The following is a 22,688-nucleotide window of genomic DNA, read 5'->3' as shown; positions in this document are numbered from 1 at the left end:
AAATATACACCATGGGATTCGGCTCGGCTTAGACGACGCATTTACCGGTGAATATCAAAACAAATTGCTTATACAAGAACTTATACAGGTAAAAATGGTGAATCGTTTAAGGTACTTTACAAAGCTACATTATCTTTTCGCAAAATAAATTATTATAAAAGTATGAATTAAACAAACCCACTGGCCAGAAGCAACAATGAATGATAATTATACATCTTTTGATGTTCATATGATATCTATTTTTTTTAAAAACCATATTTAATGAAGTTAAAATTATTTCATTTGAAACTGATAGATTATTTTTTTTTAAATCTCCAAAAGCCAAGGTGGTCCCAAACATCATAGGAAGAAATAGTATGGAATCGCGCTTCACATCGGTAAACTTTGTCGAACATGGACGTATCTCTAGATGAATATATTGGCAGTACGTCTGGTGCAAATTTTCGTGTTCAAATTAGGTAACAAACTGTATAATGTATTCCTTACAGTAGTAATAATGTCCATATGATAATTTTTTTTATTAGTTTATCGTTCTCACACGTGGTAGCTGTTTGAAGAATGATGGCCACGCTGACATGAAATTATGTGCATCTTCATCACATTTATGAAAAACTGTTATCTAAACTTTCTTCCCTTGGTCATATTATTAAGACATTGATGTTTAAGCAGTGAAATTTGACAACTTATCAAACATTAGTCATTCGCCGCACTTGAAGATTTTTTTTAATTTGAAATGAAAGTAAAACTGTTTACTTCGAAGTATTATGTTCTTTTTTTCAAAATACTTCGAAACAAATTTTTATATCCTCACTACTTCACATGGCTTAGTGGTCTTAGGCATTAGGCCAGTAACTGAAAGGTCTCTGGTTTAAACCTAGATAGAATATTCTATTGTGAAAATGACAGATGTCCTATGGATCCGGTTTAACGATAGAATTCGTCCCATATACTCGCTTCGTAGCAGATAAAAAATTATATTGCGCTGTATCTTGCCTAAATATTCATATGATTGGTCTTAAATACCTACAAAGTTGTGTGCTGTGCACTAAGACAAGACACTTTATCTACCAGTACATTGTCTCAGTCCACCCAGCTGAAATTGGGTACCAGCTACTCTGTCTCAGTTCACTCAGCTGAAATTTGGTACCAGCTTACACTTAACCTGATGGACTGGTGTCCTATCCAGGGAGAGTTAAAGCTCATCCACTTAGCACCATTGAAACCGAGGCTTTATGAGGATTTAACTTAGTTTTTAACATCAAAACTAACCAAAATTTTATCTTCTTTATTCAAATCGTGTATCAGTTCTTGTCAGATATACATGTACTTGTCAAGTGTTGACTGGGTGTTATTGATTTTTTTTTGTGTAGAAATACGCCAGTTCAGAGAAATGTTGGTGGAAATGCAGGATTTTCTGGACGAGGGAATGTTCAAGGTCATGTAAATATAAGGGGGCGTGGTCGGGGGCGGGGCGGAGTTCAGCCCAGGAATCTTAGAGGAGGAAGAGTTGTTGGAATGTCCAAAGTTCCAATGGGAGGAATAAGTACTGGAAATTTGCGGGGTAGATCAAGACTTTCTAGGGGTGGAGTGAATGTTGGTAACATATCCAGAAATCTTACAGTTTCTACTGGACCGAGTGGATTTGACGCAAGAGCGAAAATATTGGCAAGCAAAAAACCATTAGATGCTCGAGAAAAACTATCTTTAAAAGCAAAACAGACTGATGCCAGGTCAAAGATTGCAAATCTCAAAGCAAAGAACACAGGAAAAACAACAAATGATGCCAGAATGTTTATTTCAAACAAAATACAGACTGGCCAAGGAGGAAATAAAGTGAGATTGGGGACTGGAGGTATCACAGACAATATTTCAATCAAAAGAACAGTAAGTTTATCATTTCTGCTACTTACACTTTCTTTTTGTGTTAATAGGAATTATGTATTGAACTGCTTTGCCTGAGCAAACATTTTGTTAAGTTTTCTTGAATTCACACTTTTCTTTAGAAGAAGAGTCTGAAGTATGAAACTTGCTAATCTTAAAACAAAATGATTGTCAATCTCAATCATATTCATTGAACTTTGTCTGTTATACAAAACATGTTTTGAAAATTTGAAACTCCTCAAATAATGTCTTTGAAAATTCTAACAGCTTCAAACAGGTCCACAAGGTTCTGCTCAGTTAAGGGATGGATCAATTACTCGTACAATACCAGGAGGAGAGGTAATTGTAAAGTACCCTAATACATATGTATTCATATTTATGTCCTATTTTGTTCAAGTTTTGTCTCAATGGTTCAAAGCCAATTTTAAAATTATTTGTAGGTAGTTTAAAATTGATAATTCCTCTTTATCAATATACAAACACCCATCAATAAAGCCACACAAACTTTATTAATGTATAAATTGAAATACCGGTAGTTCACATGTACTTTATTGAAGTATAAATTGTATTGCATATACTGGGATATACCATACCATTCACTTGACTTCAAACCATCAAATTATTCATATTTTTAAAGCCTGCTTCATCTGTGAGCTTTGGTCAAGGTGGAAATCCAGTCATCCAAATAAAGAACGATCAGTTCCACAAAGCAGCAAAAGCAGCAACGGTAAAGGTAAACAAGTTTTATTATGGGGGAGAAGAAGAAGAGGAAGAAGAAGAAGAGGATTATGTTCCACAGGTGAAAAAGCCATTGACATATTTAGTGGAAAAGACTCTGACTGTGAAAACACCCCAACTTTTGCCTACTTCATCTTTTCCACAAACCCTGCCGAAACGGCAGCCGCAAGTTGTGAAAAAATCGACAGTGATATCGACGAAGAAACCTACCCCTATTCGCTTTGACAGCTCGGATAGCGATGTTATAGATGACACTCACAGGGAGTTGAAACGTAAGGCCTCCTCTGCCCCCTCCTCTGGGCCCCTGAAGTTGGCCAAGTCAGCAGGGTATGGACCTGGGGTTCCCTCCCTGTCGTTGGACGGACCCAAAGTTTTCAAGTCAGCCAGTATACCAGAAGACGACCTCCTGACTGAGACACAGGTATGACGCTTCATATCAGGTTTTATTGTCATTATGAAATTGGCATGAAGAGTTGTTACATGTAACTTCCATATTTTAAAATATTGGTCCTAAACTCTTGGTACCTTTAAACTTGTTTAGAATGAATAAAGTTTGTGATTTGCGGTTTGTAATATTGAACTTTTAAAATCTGAAATAAACAATCAATTCCAAGATATTGCTGAAATTTTATTATAATATACATTTCATAATGGCCTCTTCTGTAATTTCAGTTGGCATCTACAGTTGGATTTAGAGTCATTGTATCCAATCTTCACACTGTTGTCGTTCAGAATGATATCATAGTAAGTATTTTTTTTTAAATGTCTTAAAGGTTGATGCAATGATTCTTTGTTGGGAGTATAGGTTCCTTATTAGATATGACAGGTTGGCACATCTAACTAAGATACCAGTACTGGTATGTGAATTTGCGGTAACCCTATGATAAAACGTGTACATATATTTCTTACCAGGAACTGTTTGGTGCTATTGGACCAATCAAGAGGGCCAGACTGTTGAAGGAGGGGGTGGCGGAAGTGGTGTACCTGAATAAAGAAGATGTCCAGAAAGCCATCCAGAAGTACAACAATAGAGAGCTGGATGGTAAGGACGTTAGTGGCACGGCTAGAAGGCATTTCTTCCTTCAGTGACCAGAAACCTCTTCATAAATTGTCAGTCTTTCATGGCTTTATAGACTGAGAGTCAATGTTTTCTCTGATAAAATATTTCATAATTTTTTTTTCATTCACTAATAATATCATTATATATACGGTATATTAAAAACTAAAGTTATTTACACAGATTTTTTTTTGCAAGAAAGATAATTATGTAATAGTTAAAGTATGGAAAACTTTTTGCCAATGGCATAGTTGCATATCATAAATAAAATTTTCTTTATTTTCTTCCAAAATGATAAATGGTTTATCATAAAAAATATATGTGTATTGTGTTGTAGGATTGCCGATGCAGGTGAAATTGTATACTCCACCAAAGCCTAAGAAAGCAGCTCCCGAGAATATTGTAGGCAATGTGAAGGATGTGGAGGGTCCACTCAAGTATGTATCCATTAATGCTACAGATGTATTTTTGATAGATGCATAATGCATGCATAAAACAATACAACTTTATGCAGGGAAATATTCGCCCCTGTTTTATTTTTGCCCCTTTCACCCTTGATGTCAGCAGGCAATTTTAAAATGGGGTAAATTTAAAACAATTTTGCAATTTCTTTGTTAGCTAAAAAAAAATTATCTATTAAATAAGTACATAACTGTGTCCAGTCGAAATCAAAAAGAGGCAAGACTGTGGGCAAGTGTAGAAGTGCGAAAAAACACAGGGCAAAAATAACCCTGTAAACAGTACTTATTATGAATTTATCAGAGGCTATTAATTAAGAATAAGCACTTTACCTCCCCTTTACATATTTGTACTGATATCGATGAAAGAAAAGCAAGCACTCAAAACAATACATGTACATGTATATTCTTTAGTTCTTATCAAAATCATCAAACAAGAGTTTACATATATATATCTACATTTGAAAAAAAAATTTAAAGAAAAGTAAATTAAGGTAGAACTCTTGGTCTTGAAACCAAAAGGAATTACCTGTCATTTAACATTTTATGAGTTAAAAAAAAAGGAAAATTTTAAAATTTTGATGTCTTGAATGAATATGAAGACTTCAATCTAGTTTTTGTGCTTTATTACAGACTTGGAAAAGACAACCCGAAAAAAGGCTCTGATGTTGATTTAGGAGTACTACACAAAGCGTTGTTCAAGACTGGCGCTCCAAACAAGACCAAAGTGTCCTTCACAGTCAAAGTGTAGCAATGTCAAGGAATTTCACAGCTCAACCTCGCTCAGCTGCAAAACTGTGAATAGGGCCTTTAATATCAACCAAAATGACAGATAAATGTCGCAATAAAACAGGACTGTACTGTGAATTATCGTCTGAAGTAACTACAGACAAGATGTGTAATACTGTAAAACTGTGTATTCTGTTTTGTTTAAATAAAACAACGATTAAGCAAAAATTCATCCTTCTGTGAAAAAATGAGAGATACATTTGACTGTAGCAGTCAATTTTTGCCCATTAGGATGACCATCTTTTCATTTCATTACCCACATAGAACTCAAGAATTGCCTCGTTGTCTCATTCTAATCTTGTTTGACGACATTGCATATTTCTACCATACTTGTCATTTCTTACACTCCCATAACTCTGTTCTTTATGATGACCACCCCTCATGCATTCCATGTTTACAGTTTTGCAGCTAGCTTATAGACACTTATAAATGTAGGCTCTTAGACACGTTTCTGCCTAGTGCTGTTTTTGGGATGAGATGGTACCTGGACACTTAAATTCAAGACAGTGAATGTTAATTTTTTGATTATCATTTTTCATTCTGCTTTCATTTTGTACATTTTCATTTATCTAGTACATGTAATTAGATTTTTTTTTTCATTTCTTGTTCATGATGATATGCTTTGTTTTAATCCTTGAATGTGTATGATGTACACTGATTGGATTAAATGTATTATGAAAAGATTGGAGCTGGGTTTTTTTATTCCTTATAGTTGACTTTTTGAAGTCATCTTCATCTTGTTGAATTTGAGGATGAGGAATTGATGGGAATTGTAGGTGTACATCACTTGCAATGCTTTGGTATTTATCTTTTAACTAGATCTTACCTAAAGTGACAGATTAGTATATATACCTTTTAAATGAAACAGAAATCTATACAAGTGTCCAATTTTCAATCTCCAGACAAGGTGGATTTTCAAGAAAGTTTTTATATTAGAACCATTTTAACAGGAGCTTGGACTTTGTGCAGTTGTGTCAAACAGCAATGTGATGTAGGTCTGTCTATTTCATTGCTAGCCACTCAGCCATGGCTCTTTGAAATCAACAAGATTTTTCTGGCGTTTCAGATAAGACTACGCAATCGGTGCATATTTTGCTTGAAACCGCGTCATTTTTAACTTGTTTTGACGCAAGAAATAGATAGTTACGCCCTACTGAAAGTCCAAGGTCTTGTTAAAATGGTTCTAATACAATGCCGCCCCCCCCCTTCCAGAAAAAAAAGTCTTGGGTACTGTCCTTTTAGGCTAAACACCCCACATTGATCTACATACTGAAAAGTGGAATACAAGGAACTTGATTTGGAAAAAAATCAATGTATTAGAAAAAATGACGGACCAGACCGAATCCTGACCCCCTGGATCCGATCTGATCGTCACATGTAGTTGTTCCCCTTTTCATAAAAAAATTAATATAAATTAATTAATTAAATTAATTAATGATTAATATAAATTTTTTTTAAAGAATTTTTTGGCCCCTAAAAGCTGGAATATTTCTTTATAGACCTTGGTACAAGTATTCGGTCGCCCTATTAGTTTCGATTGCTCCTCAACTGCTACTGGTGTAATTTAAACAATAAAATGCTTTCTTTAGTGATTCGTGCGCAATATGAAAGTGGCGATATTGCAAACAAAAAATATACATAATCCGCGATATCGGGTAAGTAATTTTTTTCTGTAATGATCGCTACCTTCATAACCCGCATGAATCATCAAGGAAAGTCTCCTATGGCAATTTGAGGCTGAGCTTATCACGATTATTTCGTGCAGTCCGTGATTTTTCTTAGGTTGCTGTAGGTTTCAACAAATCGATAAACGGGGCGTTTACATTTCAGTCCTGTCTATTTCTAAAGAGCTATGAATTAACAGTACGTTTCCGTAAGAAATAGCGGGAATCATACTCGTTAGATGTACATTGTAAATATATACCGATTACGGTCGGTTGCTTTCCTATCGAGGCATTCAGGTTGCACGGTCTTCTAAATGCATGAACTACGCTTTGCAGAAATTCATCTATGTTTGAAAAATAACAGAAAAAGAAGCTACAACCAAAAATAGAAAAGGATATATTTAAAAAAAAATATATTATATTATTAAATAATTAGTAGGCATCCGCATTATTTTGTTCAGAAAGTGCTGCCTTAATTCGCGTGCGCATCGAACACGTGTTACGTTAATAAAGATTGCATAACGTCTGCATCATATTGTAGACCCCGGCCGCACGACGTCCTACATAATAAATAAGCGATATTTATGGCACGCCAAATTCACAAAAATGAGCTAAACATAGTTTCACAGTCGATAAACTAGGTTTATCAGCTGTTAACTATAGTTTACGGATCCTAAACTATAGTTAACGATTCGTTAACTATAGTTTACATCTGTGAAACTATATTTCACGAATGTAAACTATAGTTTACGAATGATAATCATAGTTTATCTATCTGTAAAAAACGTTAACAATAGATTTTGCTGATAAATATAGATTCACATTTGTTAATTATAATTTGCAATCGTAAACTATAGTTAAGAGTTGTTAATTATAGTTAAACAAATCGTGAAACTATATTTATCAGACAAATTCACAAAAATGAGCTAAACATAGTTTCACAGTCGATAAACTAGGTTTATCGACTGTTAACTATAGTTTACGGATCGAAAACTATAGTTAACGACGTTAATCTATATTTCACGTCTGTAAACTATAGTTAACGCGATAATCTATGTTTCACGTCTGTAAACTATAGTTAACACTGAAAACAATCATTTGCGATTGTTAAACAAAGTTTATCTGAAAAATATAGTTTCACCATTGTGAAACTATGATTAACAACTCTAAACTATAGTTCACGAATTCAAGTTGTACATAGTTTATCTGATAAATATAGTTTCACAATCGTGAAACTATATTTATCAACTCTAAACTATAGTTTACGAATGTAAACAAAAGTTTACAGATGTGAATCTATATTTATCAGCAAAATCTATTGTTAACGTGTATTTCCAGACAGAAAAACATAGATTTGCATTCGTAAACTATAGTTTACAGACGTGAAATATAGATTAACGTCGGTAACTATAGTTTAGGATCTGTAAACTATAGTTAACAGCCGATAAACCTAGTTTATCACTGTGAAACTATGTTTTGCTAATTTATGTGTAATTGGCGTGCTTTAGATTTGTAAACCGTAGTTTACTGATCATAAAACCCTATTTATCAGATAAACTATGTTTAACAACCGCAAATGATTGTTTTCAGTGTTAACTATAGTTTACAGATGTGAAACATAGATTATCGCGTTAACTATAGTTTACAGATGTGAAATATAGATTAACGTCGGTAACTATAGTTTACGATCCGTTAACTATAGTTAACAGTCGATAAACCTAGTTTATCGACTGTGAAACTATGTTTAGCTCATTTTTGTGAATTTGGCGTGCCATAGATATTAAGTCCAAGACCGTAACAACGTGTTGTCGTTTACGAACATCCCGTTTTCTGCAATGATAAAATTCCTATTTTCATGCTTATAACATGTATTGCAGTGGACCAAACTCTTATAGAAATAAGTACATCGGTAATGAAGTTCCAATATAGTGCATTGATTTGTGCTCTTTTATCAATAGTTTACGTGTAGACCAGATGTGGAGTGTTCACTAAGAGTATCACTAAGGTGAATAAAGTATATGTCAGTTCCCCCAGCCTGGTGAGTAGTGTTCATCTATCAAGCGCACCTTGTTTCCCGAGGTCTTCCGGTGTGCTTGTACAATCGTAAGGCCTCTTAAGCTAGGCTAGAGCAGGCATCCCTAGTTCAGTGAGTAGTGTTCACCAATCGATGTTTCCCTAGACTAGTGAGTTGTATTCAACCATTAAGTGTGCTTGTTTCCAGAAGCCTTCCGAAGTGTATGCACAATCGGAAGGCATCTGGAACCAGACTAGATCAGGGTGCCTCAGCCTAGTGAGTAGTGTTAACCGACCAATCAATCACTGGTTCCTGAAGCCTTCCGAAGAGCTTGCACAATTGGAAGGCCTCGGGAGCTAGGCTAACGCAGGTGTCCCTAGCCCAGTTGTTAGTGTTCACCGATTGGTGTGTCCCCAGCCTAGTGAGTAGTGTTCACCGACCAATCATACACTGGTTCCCGAAGCCTTCCGAAGAGCTTGTACAATCGGAAGGCCTCAGAAGCTAGGCTAGATCAGGCGTCCCTAGCCCAGTGAGTAGTGTTCACCGATTGGTGTGTTTCCAGCCTAGTGAGTAGTGTTAACTGACCAATCATACACTGGTTCCCGAAGCCTTCCGAAGAACTTGTACAATCGGAAGGCCTCGGGAGCTAGGCTAGAGCAGGCGTCCCTAGCCCAGTGAGTAGTGTTCACCGATTGGTGTGTCCCCAGCCTAATAAATACTTTTCACCGACCAAGCATCCATGGTTCCCGAAGCCTTCCGAAGAGATTGCACAATCGGAAGGCCTCGGGAGCTAGGCTAGATCAGGCGTCCCTAACCCAGTGAGTAGAGTTCACCGATTGGTGTGTCCCCAGCCTAGTGAGTAGTGTTCACCGACCAAGCGTCCATGGTTATAGAAGCGTTCCGAAGAGATTGCACAATCGGAACCCTCGGGAGCATTCTATAATTAGAGGTCGCGTCATCAAGCTAACGTGAGGATCACGTGACCTGGTGTACACATTGCCTCGGGAGCTTAAGTAATTTAAGCCAAAGTTTATACCCGAGGTTATAAAACTTTCTTAATTTAGTACAAACTCCTACTCCAAATTGTATTTAGTACTCCAAATTTTACTTGTACCGAGGGTTTCAAGGTTATAAAACCTCATCATTGTTAATCATACTCCGACTGGGTACAAAACGGCGATTTTCCGAGTAAGCTATGGAGCATACTCAGTCATACTTAGAACCCTTTTTACAAGACCTTGGACTTTTAGAAGTACGTAGCTATCTACTCTTGCGTCAAAACAAGTTACGAATGACGCTGTTTCAAGCGAAATATACACTGATTGCGTAGTCTTAGCTCAAAAGCCAGACAAATTGTGTTGATTTCAAAGAGCCATGGCTGAATTGCCAACAATGAAATAGACAGGTCTACGTCACATTGCTGTTTGACACAACTACCCAAAGTCCAAGCTCTTGTTAAAATTGTTCTAAAAGTGTAAATTTAAGCAATTTGCAGTACAAACAAAATAGATTGTTTATCTTGTTATATTGATGTGTTTACGCTATAATTCCATCATCACAGATACATTTGATACCGAAATATGGAAACTTTTTTACCACTCTTCATTATGAGTAGGGACGAATACAACCAATAATATCAAAATAACTTTTAGATACATTGTCATATATTTACATCTACCAAGTATTATTCCCTCTATTTCTTAAGGAAACCTATAGTTAATTCATAGCTCTATAGAAACAGCCAGACTGAAATCTACATGCCCCATTTATTGATTGGTCGAAATCTACAGCGGCTGAAACTGATAAGAAATTCATATTTCATTCTCTATTACATGTAAGACAAATATAACCCCATCATTTAAAACTACATGTACGAATGTATCTCTTCATTTCATGATTCAGAGGCGCTAACAGTTGTCATTCTTTCAGAATAGGAGCTAGTTATATAGCTTAAATTGGGGGGGGGGGGGGGGTGTTACACATATAATACATGTATTTCTTTTTACTTATTTATCATATTTTATATTAATTTATGTAATGGTTCATAGTTATGTGCAGGCCTTTGGAAGGGGGCTTTTTGGGGAATTAGCGGTAATTTTTCCAAACGGGAGTTCAGGGGGTTGGAGGTTGGAACCCTCCTTTCTGTGGGCCCTTTATGTACCCGTTTTTAGATTCATTATACTTTTTATTTTTATAAATCAGCTCTTGACTTTCCAAAATACAAGACTTCTAAAATTCACCCCTTCTCTATAGTGTCAAAAGTATGAATATCGAAATGTTTTGTAAATACCGCGGTTTTTCAAAAGGAATTATATGAATATGTACATATGCATGTGTTGATTTTTATAAGATGTGCTCTAGATATAGAATTTAGTACAGTTAACAGTCTAACTACTAGTATCTTGAAAACAAGTTTTCAAATTTGTTTTTAAAAATAGTCTCTGTCGCTATAGCACGAAAACTAGGACTTAAGTGGCTTAAATTGTAGGAATTACTTGTAATCGAAATTTTGATTTTACTCGTATCGAGAGGTGGATATTCTGTGCCTCCCTAACCATCTTTTTAATGTTCATCTTCCCAATTTCAAATTTCCCCTGTTGGGTCTTAACTGTCTCTCTTTTTGTTTAAGGTTACTTTTATCCAAAAGTAGTTTAAATTTGCATAAATATTCACACACAAACTGTGATATCATTTACAACCTGTTTGCATTATACATGCCGCCACTAGTTGTGAATAAAAAAAATCCATAGGCGTCGGATTTCTAATAAAACTAAAGCCCCCCCACTTTCAATTTGCTTCCGACGCTACTGAATACAGTTTCGTCAGATATAAAACGTGACTGTAAATCAAAGGATGCTATCAGAAATTTATATAATTCCCTATTTTCCTTCCTTTCTCCCCCCCCCCCCCCCTTACCTTTTTGATCATCTGCTAGAAAATAAAATCAATCTTACACTAATCTTTACTTTTTTCTCCCTTCATTATTTTTTTCCTTCAAGAAACTGTTACAAGTCAAAGGTGATCTTTTTAAAAAAAATCACAAGTAGATAGCAAAAGTGGGGTTTTTTAAACAACAAATTCATTTATATTTCAAATTTTATTGCAATTTGATTCGTCACAAACCATTCCATTTTCAATAAAAAAAAAAAAACTAATCAAAATAAATGCATTTTATATACATGTTTATAAATTTTGGCAAAAATCACACTCTGCCCTGTGTGAAATTAATCTGCACAACACACATACACATGTTGCAGGCATTTCTGGTGTACAAGGTGATTTAATCACAATAATTAAAATTCACGATGCTCAACGCATGTCAGTAATTCACATACATGTATTAAAATGAGGTGACCGATTTCTGATACACACATAGTGGTGTGAATATCATCATTAATATCATAAATAACTAATGCTAATTTTATATTGACTATACTTAAGAAATGCTCTCACCAAACAAATGCACATTCAATGTTGTATGATTTGAATAAACCTATTTTTACCCCATTTTCATGGCATGACAAAAAAAATTCAACATATCAGGCCTGTTGAAAGCGATCCATTAAAACCTTCATATGTATGAAAAGCTTAGTAAACCATGGGTGAAAAGTGACAACTAAATTATACCCTTAATGTTTTACAATGTACATGAAAAATGAAAATTCACTGATTTATATCCAGCGAATTGACTGATGTGGATTAGAAAAAAAATTATGATAATACATGTACTATATTACCAAGTAACCAAATTGTCTACGCAGTGTCTAATTGTGGTGTGCTCACAACAATCCCTGCCTCTATTTTAGTGTGGTAAAAACTAATCACATATGATACCATTAAACAAATGGTGATCTGTATTTAATGCATGTAATTGGACTAGTAAATTATATACATGTACATTAAACCTGCATTGCTGTTCAGATCTGAGAAATGATAGCCTGTGTACATCAATAGATGATGGATCATATAAAATGATAAAATGACCTTTTCCTAGGATATATAAATATAATAACTATAAATTATGTACAATTTCATCATAGATTATTATCAAAGATTGTCTATACATATACTCTGAGAAAATTATAATGCATTGGTATATTTCTATGCAAAATATATATACAAATATGTAATTGTTTTTGTAAAAAACAAAGATGACATCTGATATGCAACAGGCAGGATTATTCAGTGTGTGCTATAAATCACAGTCTCGTTAAAATGAGTTAGTTCCGGCAAGCTGTCGGATCTTCTCATAGGACAACCAGAAAGTCAGAGACCAGGGAGCCTGAAACGAGAAAGACGTTGATATTTTCATCACACCAGTTTCATGTATCTGTAGATAGAATCTTGACGGACAATATTTGACCTTTGACCTTATCATCCTTAACCAATTCCTATTTGACCCAAACTAGTATAAACCCTATGATCTTACTGGGTTTTTTTAAAACTAGAATGGTGGTTTAAATCATATGACATTACCATTCAAGACCAGTTCCTATGACCTTACCTTTCATGGCAAGATTAGTATAAATCCTATGACCTTAACACTCAAAACCAAATTGGTATAATATTCCTATGACGATATCATTCTTGTTAAACAATATTGGTATAAATCCTATAATCTTACCATTCTTAACCAGTTTGGTATAAATATAATTGACTTTACCATTTTTATCCAGATTAATGATATAAATCCCGTGACCTTACCATTCTTAACCAGATAGGTATGAATCCTTTGTAGAGTGCCATCACTCCTTCCTTTGTAGCTGTTTTTATAAGGCAGTCCATTGATCCGCTGTACAGTAAACCCCTACAGAAGTGAGATCAGAACAATTAACATTCAGGCATGTTGTCAATACACATAAAGCGTTGTTTATATCATAATTCATAGAGATCAAAACAGTTGGAAATATTGATTTTGTTAGTAAATGAAAAAGAAAATGCTAGTGTTCCACATTTTCCAATCAAAGTTTGCTACACCTGTCTCAAATTTAGAAACAAGATATCTGTGAGCCAATGATCAATAGTGATACCCCTGCTCTGATATGAATTTGTAAAATAAGTAAAGTCGACATTTAACAGGAAGTTGTCATCCGATTGGTACAAAAATATGTCCCACAATATGGCATGCTTAAACAAATGGCATGTTAAAATTTCAAGCATCTGCAATTTACAGTTGCTGAGAAATCTTTGACAAAATTTTTTTTGAAATTTTTTGGCTGAAAATAAACAAAGTCGTCATTTAACAGAAAGTTGATGTCCAATTGGTACAAAAATAGATCCAACCATATGGCATGCCTAAACAAACAGTGTGTTAAAATTACAAGCATCTGCGATAAATAGTTGCTGAGAAATCTTTGACAAAAATTTGTGTTATGGACAGACAGACAGACACACAAGGGTAAAACAGTATACCCCCTTCTCCTTCGGAGTGGGGGTATAAAAATCTAATCAGAATTTAAAGATAATTTTTATGGTACAGAGTAGTTGTATATTTGCAAAATATAGCAGCATTAAAATACTTCAAAATACCTGTATAATATATCAGGCTATGTAAACTTTCTGTTCACATCAATTATGTAATTCTTGACCACTAAGGCATAGATTTACATGACAGTACTTGGCAACAGACCTGCTCCAGAGACTTAACCCTGAATGTCAAAACTTGTCTGATTTTTCCAGGTGAGCTAAAAGGCATTTGCTTCCTGGTAAAAATAAAACCGCTTTACTTACTTTCCATTTTTGGTTGGCTGGTTCATTATTCTGGTTTTGACAACATCGGCTGGTGTCCCAAATGTTGCAGCAACAAGACCTGAACAACCACTGCAGAAAAAAAGATATACAGTCAACCCTGAATACAAACAACGGTGTACATATATAATACAGGTATCAAGATCAATCATAAACTAAAACCTTTATACTAAGACAGCTCTTTAAATTAAGTGACCATCTTATTGGCATAAATACATACTACATTAAAGCCTTGAATCTTTAGATTATGATAGCTTGATTGTTTGGGGGGAAGGGGGGAATAGAAAAACAATACATTACTAAATTATAGAAAGTAGTTTTCAATAAACATTTTAACTGTCAATACAAACCTTGCTAATGAATGTGTAACGTAGTTGTCTTGTAGATCAGTGTGCCGCAAGAGGTTTTGCTTGGCGGTATCATAAGTGCACAAGTCTAAAAAGACACTATAACATAGCTAGAAAATAAAAATATAGCATCAATATATATGTATGAAAAAGATATCCATAGAAAATCTGAAAATAATGTTGCTCTGCATTGTAACTCATCACAACTCTTCATAGGAAAAATGTGTTTACCTCCCATGTTGACTAGTGCTGCCCTCTGCACATTTGGAATCACTCCTCTGTAAAGTCCCTTAACTCCACTTTCTGCCACGATTTTGTTGAATGCATCTAATGCACCCTTCACTCTGAAATGAGATATAGTTAGCAGTACATTGTATTTGTATCGTCAAATTGGTCTAAAACAATTAACATTAAATGGTTCTGAATAATGAAAATCAACTTTTATTCATCCACAAGGAAGATTTTTGCCAGGTTTGTAAATTAAGCCTCGCCCAACATCAAGAATATTTTTCATCACAAACCACTTATCAAATCTATTTGGTATTTTATTATTTAGATAATCTACATCTTAATTGTGAAAATTAGTTGCCTGCGATAAACCCATTTATCTTGTGTAGATTGCAAAATAAAGTTGTCACGATTAAAAGTTGGTTTACAATAAGCGACCTAAATGACGTCATTGTAAGTTTTTACAGCTTAGAGGATTTCTTCAATATAGAAGCATTACAAGTTAAAGTTTATGTAATATTCTGTTGTGAAGTCCCTGAATATGCAAATGCAATCTTAATTTCTCTTTGACACTGCATTGTAAAGAGGGAAATTTACTTCCTGATTCCAATTTGGCAAAGTTTAGAGATGACCTGTGTCAAATTTGTCATTGCTGTTATGTTTACCGAGTAGCATACATTCCTTAAACTTTCAGCACAGAACCTACATTTACATTAGTTCCATTTACTGAGCTATTTCTTCTAAAGAAAATTGTCCAAACAACAGCGTAAACTTTGAGAAGGAGTCCCAAGTCACATTAATGCAGAGAGGCACAAGTTTTTGTATATGTATAGATTTCATGTGAACAGCTTTTGCTAGAATTTACTATTTATAAAACTGGTTTTATATAATTTTTTTATGATTTTTCTTTAAGAAATAAAAATTTGGGCTTAATTGGCAATGCTTACATTGCAGTTGATTCAAAATATCATTCTATGATTATATTTCTGAGAATTTGAGTATGAATGTACAGTATGCAAGAGATTTGTTTACTTAAGATAATGGGCAGTCCAGAACAACTGCAAACTGCTGCAGTTACCAAGGTATGTATAGATTTAAATACCTATGCATAACTCTGATCGCCCATGTGGGCCACACAATCTCTATACACTTTATTTACAAAGTTGCTTTCCAAAAAAAATAATTCCCTTTTTCTCTAGATTTTCCATTACCTCGGAGGCTTCCCCTCCAACTTTCGCCTGCCCTCCATCTGCAGTTGAACTTTAATTAGGTCGGTTGGACTCGCTATGAGTTGTCCCAGCGCTCCAGCACATAAACCCCCAACTGAGGCTTTCCTGTCAAATGTTGAAAACCGATCATAGAATTCATGCATTCAAGACTTTCTGTCTAAATAATAAATGACCTTCACAATTTCTGCTTTGTAATGCTACAGTTCACAACATACATGTAGGTAATAACTAACAAATGTTTTTTGTGTAAAATACAGGTAAATTCATTCAATCAAAGCAATCACACTATAATAAACAAGAGTGAACAGTATCCATAACCCATTTGTCAACCCTGAATTGATAAACACGACCTATCCAGAGAGAATAAACTCTACATATGATATGCAATATTTTCCCCAAAAAAACTAAGTTCAAAAAGTGGTATTTTTTTCATAAAATAACAAAAATCAAAATCCAAGTAACATGACGTCTCTGATACATGTACAATTGAACAGCAAAACAACAATATCCTAACTTGAATCCGTACCCTATGTATATGCCAAAAAATGACTAAAATCAACAAGAGGTATTTTTTTCATGAATTATTAAAAGTCAAAATCCAAGTAATAGGCATATTTCTGATATATCTTCAATTGATCTGCAAAACAACAACTTTCTATCGAGAAAACTGTAGGAGGAGTTATCTGTACAAAAGGGGTATTGGTACCCTTTTGGCAGCCGTCTGCCCCATCTTGAAAAACCTGGTTAAAAATTATGCAACATATCTGGGTCTTAATACATGCATGACTACCTAAATGCTGCTGATTAAAGATTTAAAAAAAAAAGAAAAGAAAGAATTTCTGTCAACATTTCGAAGTGATAATTGACTTTTAAGAAATTAAAGATCCATAATATGCAACATAGAATTAGCTATTACATGTAATTAGGTTTTACCGATGCAATTTTCTCCTTGCACCTGCACGAGCATGATTGGCATGAAGTGATAAGCTCAATCAAACCTCTTTGTATTATGTACCAGTAATAAATACCATTGAAAGATCAATGTCACATTACCAGACTGGGAAGCTTCCATCTGCCTCTCTTTGTAGAATGTGTTCTCGAAAAAGTTCATATATAGACATCCGACTACCGGTGTACACTGCCAAAACAAGAACAACACAAATCAATTAAACCTAATTGCAAGCATTTCATGCAGATTTTTGTAACCATCCAGCTATTAAGTCAACCGCGATGTATTTCAAAGCTAAAATTCAGACAGCAAATACGGAATACAGTAGAAGAATAGTTATTAAGTGTACTGGTACTGGTAATTATATCAGATCTCTCTCTCTCTCTCTCTCTCTCTCTCTCTCTCTCTCTGACTTACCGATGTGACGTATTAATGCTGGCTGTAGACCCTGATAAAGACATGCTACCCCTTCTTCCTGCACTGAAAAAAACCCAGACAATAGAAATACAGTACATCTATAAAGAAACACATAATAACAATAAGCCATCATATTGAAAATATTCCCAGACCCTCCTCAAATAGATATAACATACATTATACATGTACATGCTGGTTTCAAGGTCAGGATCATCAGAATCATGAAATCCATTTACATTACTTGTCACAAACTTAACATTCTTATTCCAGTATAATTATGATTTCGGTTTGTGCTTTAAATATCTAAATATTTTTTTTATTTTTCATCACTAATTGAATATACAGTTGCGTAAATATGTAACAAACCATCAATGGATTACAGTTTTCATTGTTGCATTGTGTGATAACTACTTTCTACAAAGGATATTTCATATTCTATTACATAAAATGTTGTTGTTTTTTTTCCTTCAACGCCTGTACAATTTATGAAGTCATGTAACTGCTCCTATCTTGAATAGCAATACATGTATTACAAAACCAACATTATTACATCATTCTTGTAATTAATCTTTTCTGAAAACAGCTACTCCATTTTTATAAATGCAGACAATTCATCTAAAACATAGTGCATCTATTCCTATAATTTTGCTATAAAAAACTTGCATTAAGAGATTACATTTTTTTCTGGGCAATAAGTCTTTTGGGAATTGATTTTGTGCCATCAAGATCCTAGCCAATGTTCCCAAATTTTCAGAATGTAAAAATACCATGGAGGAAATGCTTTATTTTCCAGCAATATCATTTGCAGTAAACCTTTTTTGATCAACGACGTTCTTGTGGCAGATGTGTGGTAGAGATAATGATGGTAAATGAATCTATTGTATAATTTCTTGGTCAATTATGTCATTTTTGTGGATATATATAGTCATAGAACAGCATGTGATTTTTTAAGCACATGTTTCCTTATAAGCATCCATTGCAATTTGAACCTCTGTATCCTCAAGTTAATTGACCAGATGTATCGGATCAAGGTTCTTTCATACAACAAAGATCCCTAAGAACATATTTTCTGGTAAATGTGATGAATCCAATTTTTATGCATACAAAGTACATGTATTGCGTCACAAATGTCTCCATAAGATTCCAGTCTGATGATTACATTATAGGCGTATATATAAATTATGCTTGACCGGAAATTTATGAAAGGCTAGACAATATTTCATATGAAGCACTTTGCGCTTAAAAATAACACTTCCTGGTCTCTCTTTAATTAAATTAAAATTAAACTGACACTGATTTTAAAATAAATTATAACTAATATATATCATGCACAATTTACAATAACTAAAAATACAGATCATTTGATTGCTGCCAATCTATCAGAATTATTCATCCACTTCACATTTCCAAAATATTTGTTTTTTTATTTATCAAGGCAGTGTTCATGAGGCATACACAACTAACACAAGTCAATGAATCTTCCAAAATCCATTCTTCAAAAAGCATTTAACACGTCTACAGGTATCCAACTCAAAAACGGTAATAGCGATGTTAAAATAATGCTCTACATCACTAATTAGGAATTGATTGAAGTTACTTATAATTGACACTACTTTTACCTATTCCTACTGCTGTCCCGACCATTCCTCTACGTGCCCCAATGGCTCCATCCCCTGATATTTCCCCTTGGATCTGTAGGCGGGTTTTGGTCAGATCTAATGGGTACGTTGCTGTAAAACAAGATATAGAAATCTAAACTCGACTCTCATACAAAATATACAATGTACATTGACATTCAACTCCTGTAACAGCCTTTGCACCCGGATTGAATAACATCTACTCTCCATTGCAATTAAAGAATTATTATATAATTTGGTTTCAATATCACGAAGTCTGAAATTAAATGTGCAAACAATCTAGCACATGGCAACATACACATCTGGATTTTAAAAGACCATATATCTACAGCCGTATTTATGAAATCAAATTGTGCAGTGATTTATATTTATAAATGAGTCTAATGTGTGTGTGGGTTGGTATGTGGGGGTGGAAAGTCAGTTATTTAATATCAGTTTTAAAAACTTAGGAAGTTTCAACACCTTTCACAACCCCTCACCCCCCCCCCCCACCCCCCCCCCCCCCCCCAAAAAAAAACCCCCATGACCTGTCCAGACCTCCCTGTATGTATAAATCACCAAAATTCCAAATCTGCATCTGTTTATTATGTACATATTGAAAAGCTCTCTGTTCTACTTGCTAGTTACTAAAAATACATATTCTAATTAACAGAATGGGCTAATTAAATATTGCATCATCTACATGCATGAGCTTCTAAAAAATTATGCTCTATGGAAAATACAGATATTTTTAAAACTTTTGCCACGAAAAAATTTAAAAGTACAGCATATTTTCCTATCACTATAGAACACCATGCATGCTTATCAGTGAAACCAAATATAATCCCTAGTGTCACTATATATAGGCCTATAGTTGTTTGATAAACAGCTGACCTTGAACACAACAGTTTAATAAATCATTTAAATATACTGCCAAAAATTTCCCCAAGAAAAGAGACAGAAGAAATTTATGACTTGAAATCATTGGTGCAAAATCACGACAGACCTGTCTCTGCACAGACTGCAGCCAGTGATGACAGGACGTATTTGAACCAAAAGGAATCAGCTGTTGTTGTTGTTGTTGTTGCTAGCTTGCTCCCGCCCGTCATTTTGACACACTGGTTTCGCCTTCTGCTACAACACAAGCTAAATCTATACTTTTAGTAGGCACTGATATGACACACTCTTCTGTTACACAAACACTACGAGATAGTGTCATCGTCTATACCATTTCACGTGTAGCAATAATGGGGAAAACTGAACCGGAAGTGATTTTTGTTATCGAGGGCACTGTGTAAAATTGGGTAAAATGTACAACTGTATAGGACTCGAGTTACAACCGGTTCAGCGTCCGGTTGTTACTTGATTTCTAACATTCAATATTGGTTAAAGGCGTATGGTCACGATTTTGGTCGAAGATTATTTTTCCGATTTAAATGTTTACCCTGTTTACAATGCTTTCGTAAGGTATTTTAAATAGGCAACCAAAATTTGAGTATCAGTCGTTGAGAACACTGTACGTGCCGGATAATTATGCCAGTGCCAAGATCTATGGCATTTTTGCACCCTTTTAAGCTGCATTTATCGAAAAATTCATATATTATTTTTATATCTTTTGGCAACATTTTTGGCCAGTTTCGGGCAGAAACAAGCCAGTTCAAGAAATATTTACATGTATATTCTAATCCTCAAATGTACAAGATGGCCGCACATCCCCTTAATTTAGAAAACGACCTGTCTGAATCAATTCCTATTGGAAAACCCCTTCTCCTCAGTAAAGGAAATATATTTCGATCCTATAGGAATCTTAGAAAATTCTGAAGGATTGTCAATATTTCCTGTAAGAGAATCATTTCTCCTAAAGGAATAATCACTTTCCTATGGGATATTATATTTTTCAAAGTTATATATATATGTAAATATCTCATCTGTCAGGTGAAGCACACTAAAAACAATTAAAAGTGGTTATTAACTCTCAAGGCAATGGTCTATCATTTTGTATATATATATATATAGATTTTCCCGAAACTTCATTTTGGGTGGAATAAATGTCACCATATGGCACTGGCAAATTATCCAGCAAGGTGTTTGAGTTATATAAGCGAGTTACTGAGCTTACAATTCTTAGCTTTGTAAGCAAAGCTTTTGTTTAATTCCAGTTTTAGACCGAAAATTAATGTGTTAAACATTAGGAACTGTTTATTTATGCTTAAAATGAATAAGGAAAAAGACAAATCAGCTTGAAAGAAGATTTTTTTCTGTTACATTGAATTGACGTAAACAAATCAAAGTACTGAAGAACTGACGGGAGTTGATTTTGTCGATGTTTATTTATTTTAAAATCAATGATATGTTATTTTGCATGACAAGTACATGTATACGTAGTTTCTAATTTGAATTACGCATATTTTTAAAATATGAATTTTTAAACTTTTTCGACTAGAATGTCGAGAAACCTCCATATGAATCATGTTAAATAATATTTAAAGATAAAATTAATTCAATCAAACTATGTATCAGTGGTAGAAATATTTCTCGAAAATTGTATGGATCCAAGCAATATTGAACTCTAGTCTCGTTCAACCAAACGCTCGGCTGACACCGTAAATCTCCGACAAGGGTTTACGGAGACAGCCGAGCGTCGAGTTGAACGAGACTATATTGAACTCTGGCGTAGGAATACATACGACTACAAAAAATATTTAAATTGTTCGTACCATTTAAAATCTGACTATTTTTAAGGTATTTGCAAATAAGTTTCCTTGAAAAACGATGCTTTAGCATACATTACATCGAATTCATAAATTATTTTCAAGAACTAAGTCTTGTCAGGAGCAATGATTTGTGCTGAGGTCCAAACACTGTTTCACTTTCGGTTTGTCCGCGTGACTGCATAGGAGAGTTGATTAAAAATCAACTCCCAAAAACAGGACACGGGCCTTGTTTACATGACAAAGAATTAATAATATCTTGCTCATCTCTATGCCTGACTCTCAAATTTCACATGAACATTAGAAATACAATGCAAAATCATTGTAAATAATAAAAAACAGAGAGAGAGAGAGAGAGATAGAGAGAGAGAGAGAGGAGAGAGAGAGAGATTTCATTAATTGATAATTCATTCGGGTTATGAACAGCGATCATTGATGTATGTAGCGATGTAGCAACGTGAAATGCAATAAAAATGCAAAATGTACGTTAGTACATTCTGCGATATAAATTTAAGCTTTTTTTTTCTGAGACAATGCACCAGTGAAAATGTTGCCATTGCTTTGATTTAAATTGCATAATGCCTAGTGCATTTCTAAACGGAAAATAAAATGTTTTTTGTTTACACCGTTCCTGTCAGTCTTTCTTAATGAAGATAATATTAATTGTAAATATGATTACATCATAAGAAAATATACCTTTGCGATCGAATTGATTATGATTTGATTATAGATATAAAACTAAGTAAAATTCATCACTCAAATTTTTGGTGTTTTAAGAACAAGTCACTACCGATAATAACTGAGTAAATAAGTCAGATAAAGTTCACTGTATAGTAAAGTTA

The 22,688-nt window shown here is 34.3% G+C and overlaps 2 protein-coding genes across 3 annotated transcripts; one reads left to right on the top strand and one right to left on the bottom strand.

Annotated features, from left to right (window-relative positions):
• The first annotated feature begins 322 nt into the window (after positions 1 to 322).
• Positions 323 to 5,607, top strand: LOC105329478 (polymerase delta-interacting protein 3). Its single transcript, XM_011430751.4, has 8 exons — positions 323 to 458; positions 1,371 to 1,884; positions 2,149 to 2,220; positions 2,519 to 3,040; positions 3,292 to 3,363; positions 3,532 to 3,661; positions 4,014 to 4,113; positions 4,768 to 5,607. The coding sequence occupies exons 1-8, from the start codon at positions 394 to 396 to the stop codon at positions 4,883 to 4,885; spliced, it is 1,593 nt and encodes a 530-aa protein (XP_011429053.4). The 5' UTR covers positions 323 to 393; the 3' UTR covers positions 4,886 to 5,607.
• A 6,076-nt stretch (positions 5,608 to 11,683) lies between these two features.
• On the bottom strand, positions 11,684 to 20,429 carry LOC105329476 (mitochondrial uncoupling protein 4). Of its 2 annotated transcripts, none has more exons than XM_066065043.1 (10): positions 20,142 to 20,429; positions 19,139 to 19,249; positions 17,520 to 17,582; positions 17,207 to 17,291; positions 16,136 to 16,258; positions 14,928 to 15,040; positions 14,700 to 14,784; positions 14,332 to 14,449; positions 13,306 to 13,408; positions 11,684 to 12,883 (listed from the first exon to the last, which is right to left on the bottom strand). In XM_066065043.1, the coding sequence occupies exons 1-10, from the start codon at positions 20,242 to 20,244 to the stop codon at positions 12,849 to 12,851; spliced, it is 939 nt and encodes a 312-aa protein (XP_065921115.1). In that variant the 5' UTR covers positions 20,245 to 20,429; the 3' UTR covers positions 11,684 to 12,848. The 2 variants fall into 2 exon arrangements, with proteins under 2 accessions (XP_065921115.1, XP_011429052.2); XM_011430750.4 differs by having other exon boundaries at positions 14,332 to 14,421; positions 20,142 to 20,428.
• Positions 20,430 to 22,688: the final 2,259 nt, after the last annotated feature.

This window comes from Magallana gigas, chromosome 7, assembly GCF_963853765.1.
Source record: "Magallana gigas chromosome 7, xbMagGiga1.1, whole genome shotgun sequence".
Taxonomy (NCBI): Eukaryota; Metazoa; Mollusca; class Bivalvia; order Ostreida; family Ostreidae; genus Magallana; species Magallana gigas.
This window is presented reverse-complemented; position numbering and strand designations above follow the sequence as displayed.

Excerpts from the sequence above, each read along its gene's own strand:
- LOC105329478 (XM_011430751.4), top strand. The coding sequence starts at position 394 with ATGGACGTATCTCTAGATGAATATATTGGCAGTACGTCTGGTGCAAAT. Across the intron at positions 1,885-2,148 it reads ATATTTCAATCAAAAGAACA|CTTCAAACAGGTCCACAAGG; the intron begins GTAAGTTTATCA and ends AAATTCTAACAG. Across the intron at positions 4,114-4,767 it reads GATGTGGAGGGTCCACTCAA|ACTTGGAAAAGACAACCCGA; the intron begins GTATGTATCCAT and ends GCTTTATTACAG.
- LOC105329476 (XM_011430750.4), bottom strand. The coding sequence starts at position 20,244 with ATGACGGGCGGGAGCAAGCTAGCAACAACAACAACAACAACAGCTGAT. Across the intron at positions 15,041-16,135 it reads TTGGAGGGGAAGCCTCCGAG|AGTGAAGGGTGCATTAGATG; the intron begins GTAATGGAAAAT and ends ATCTCATTTCAG. Across the intron at positions 12,884-13,305 it reads TACCTATCTGGTTAAGAATG|GCTCCCTGGTCTCTGACTTT; the intron begins GTAAGGTCACGG and ends TTCTCGTTTCAG.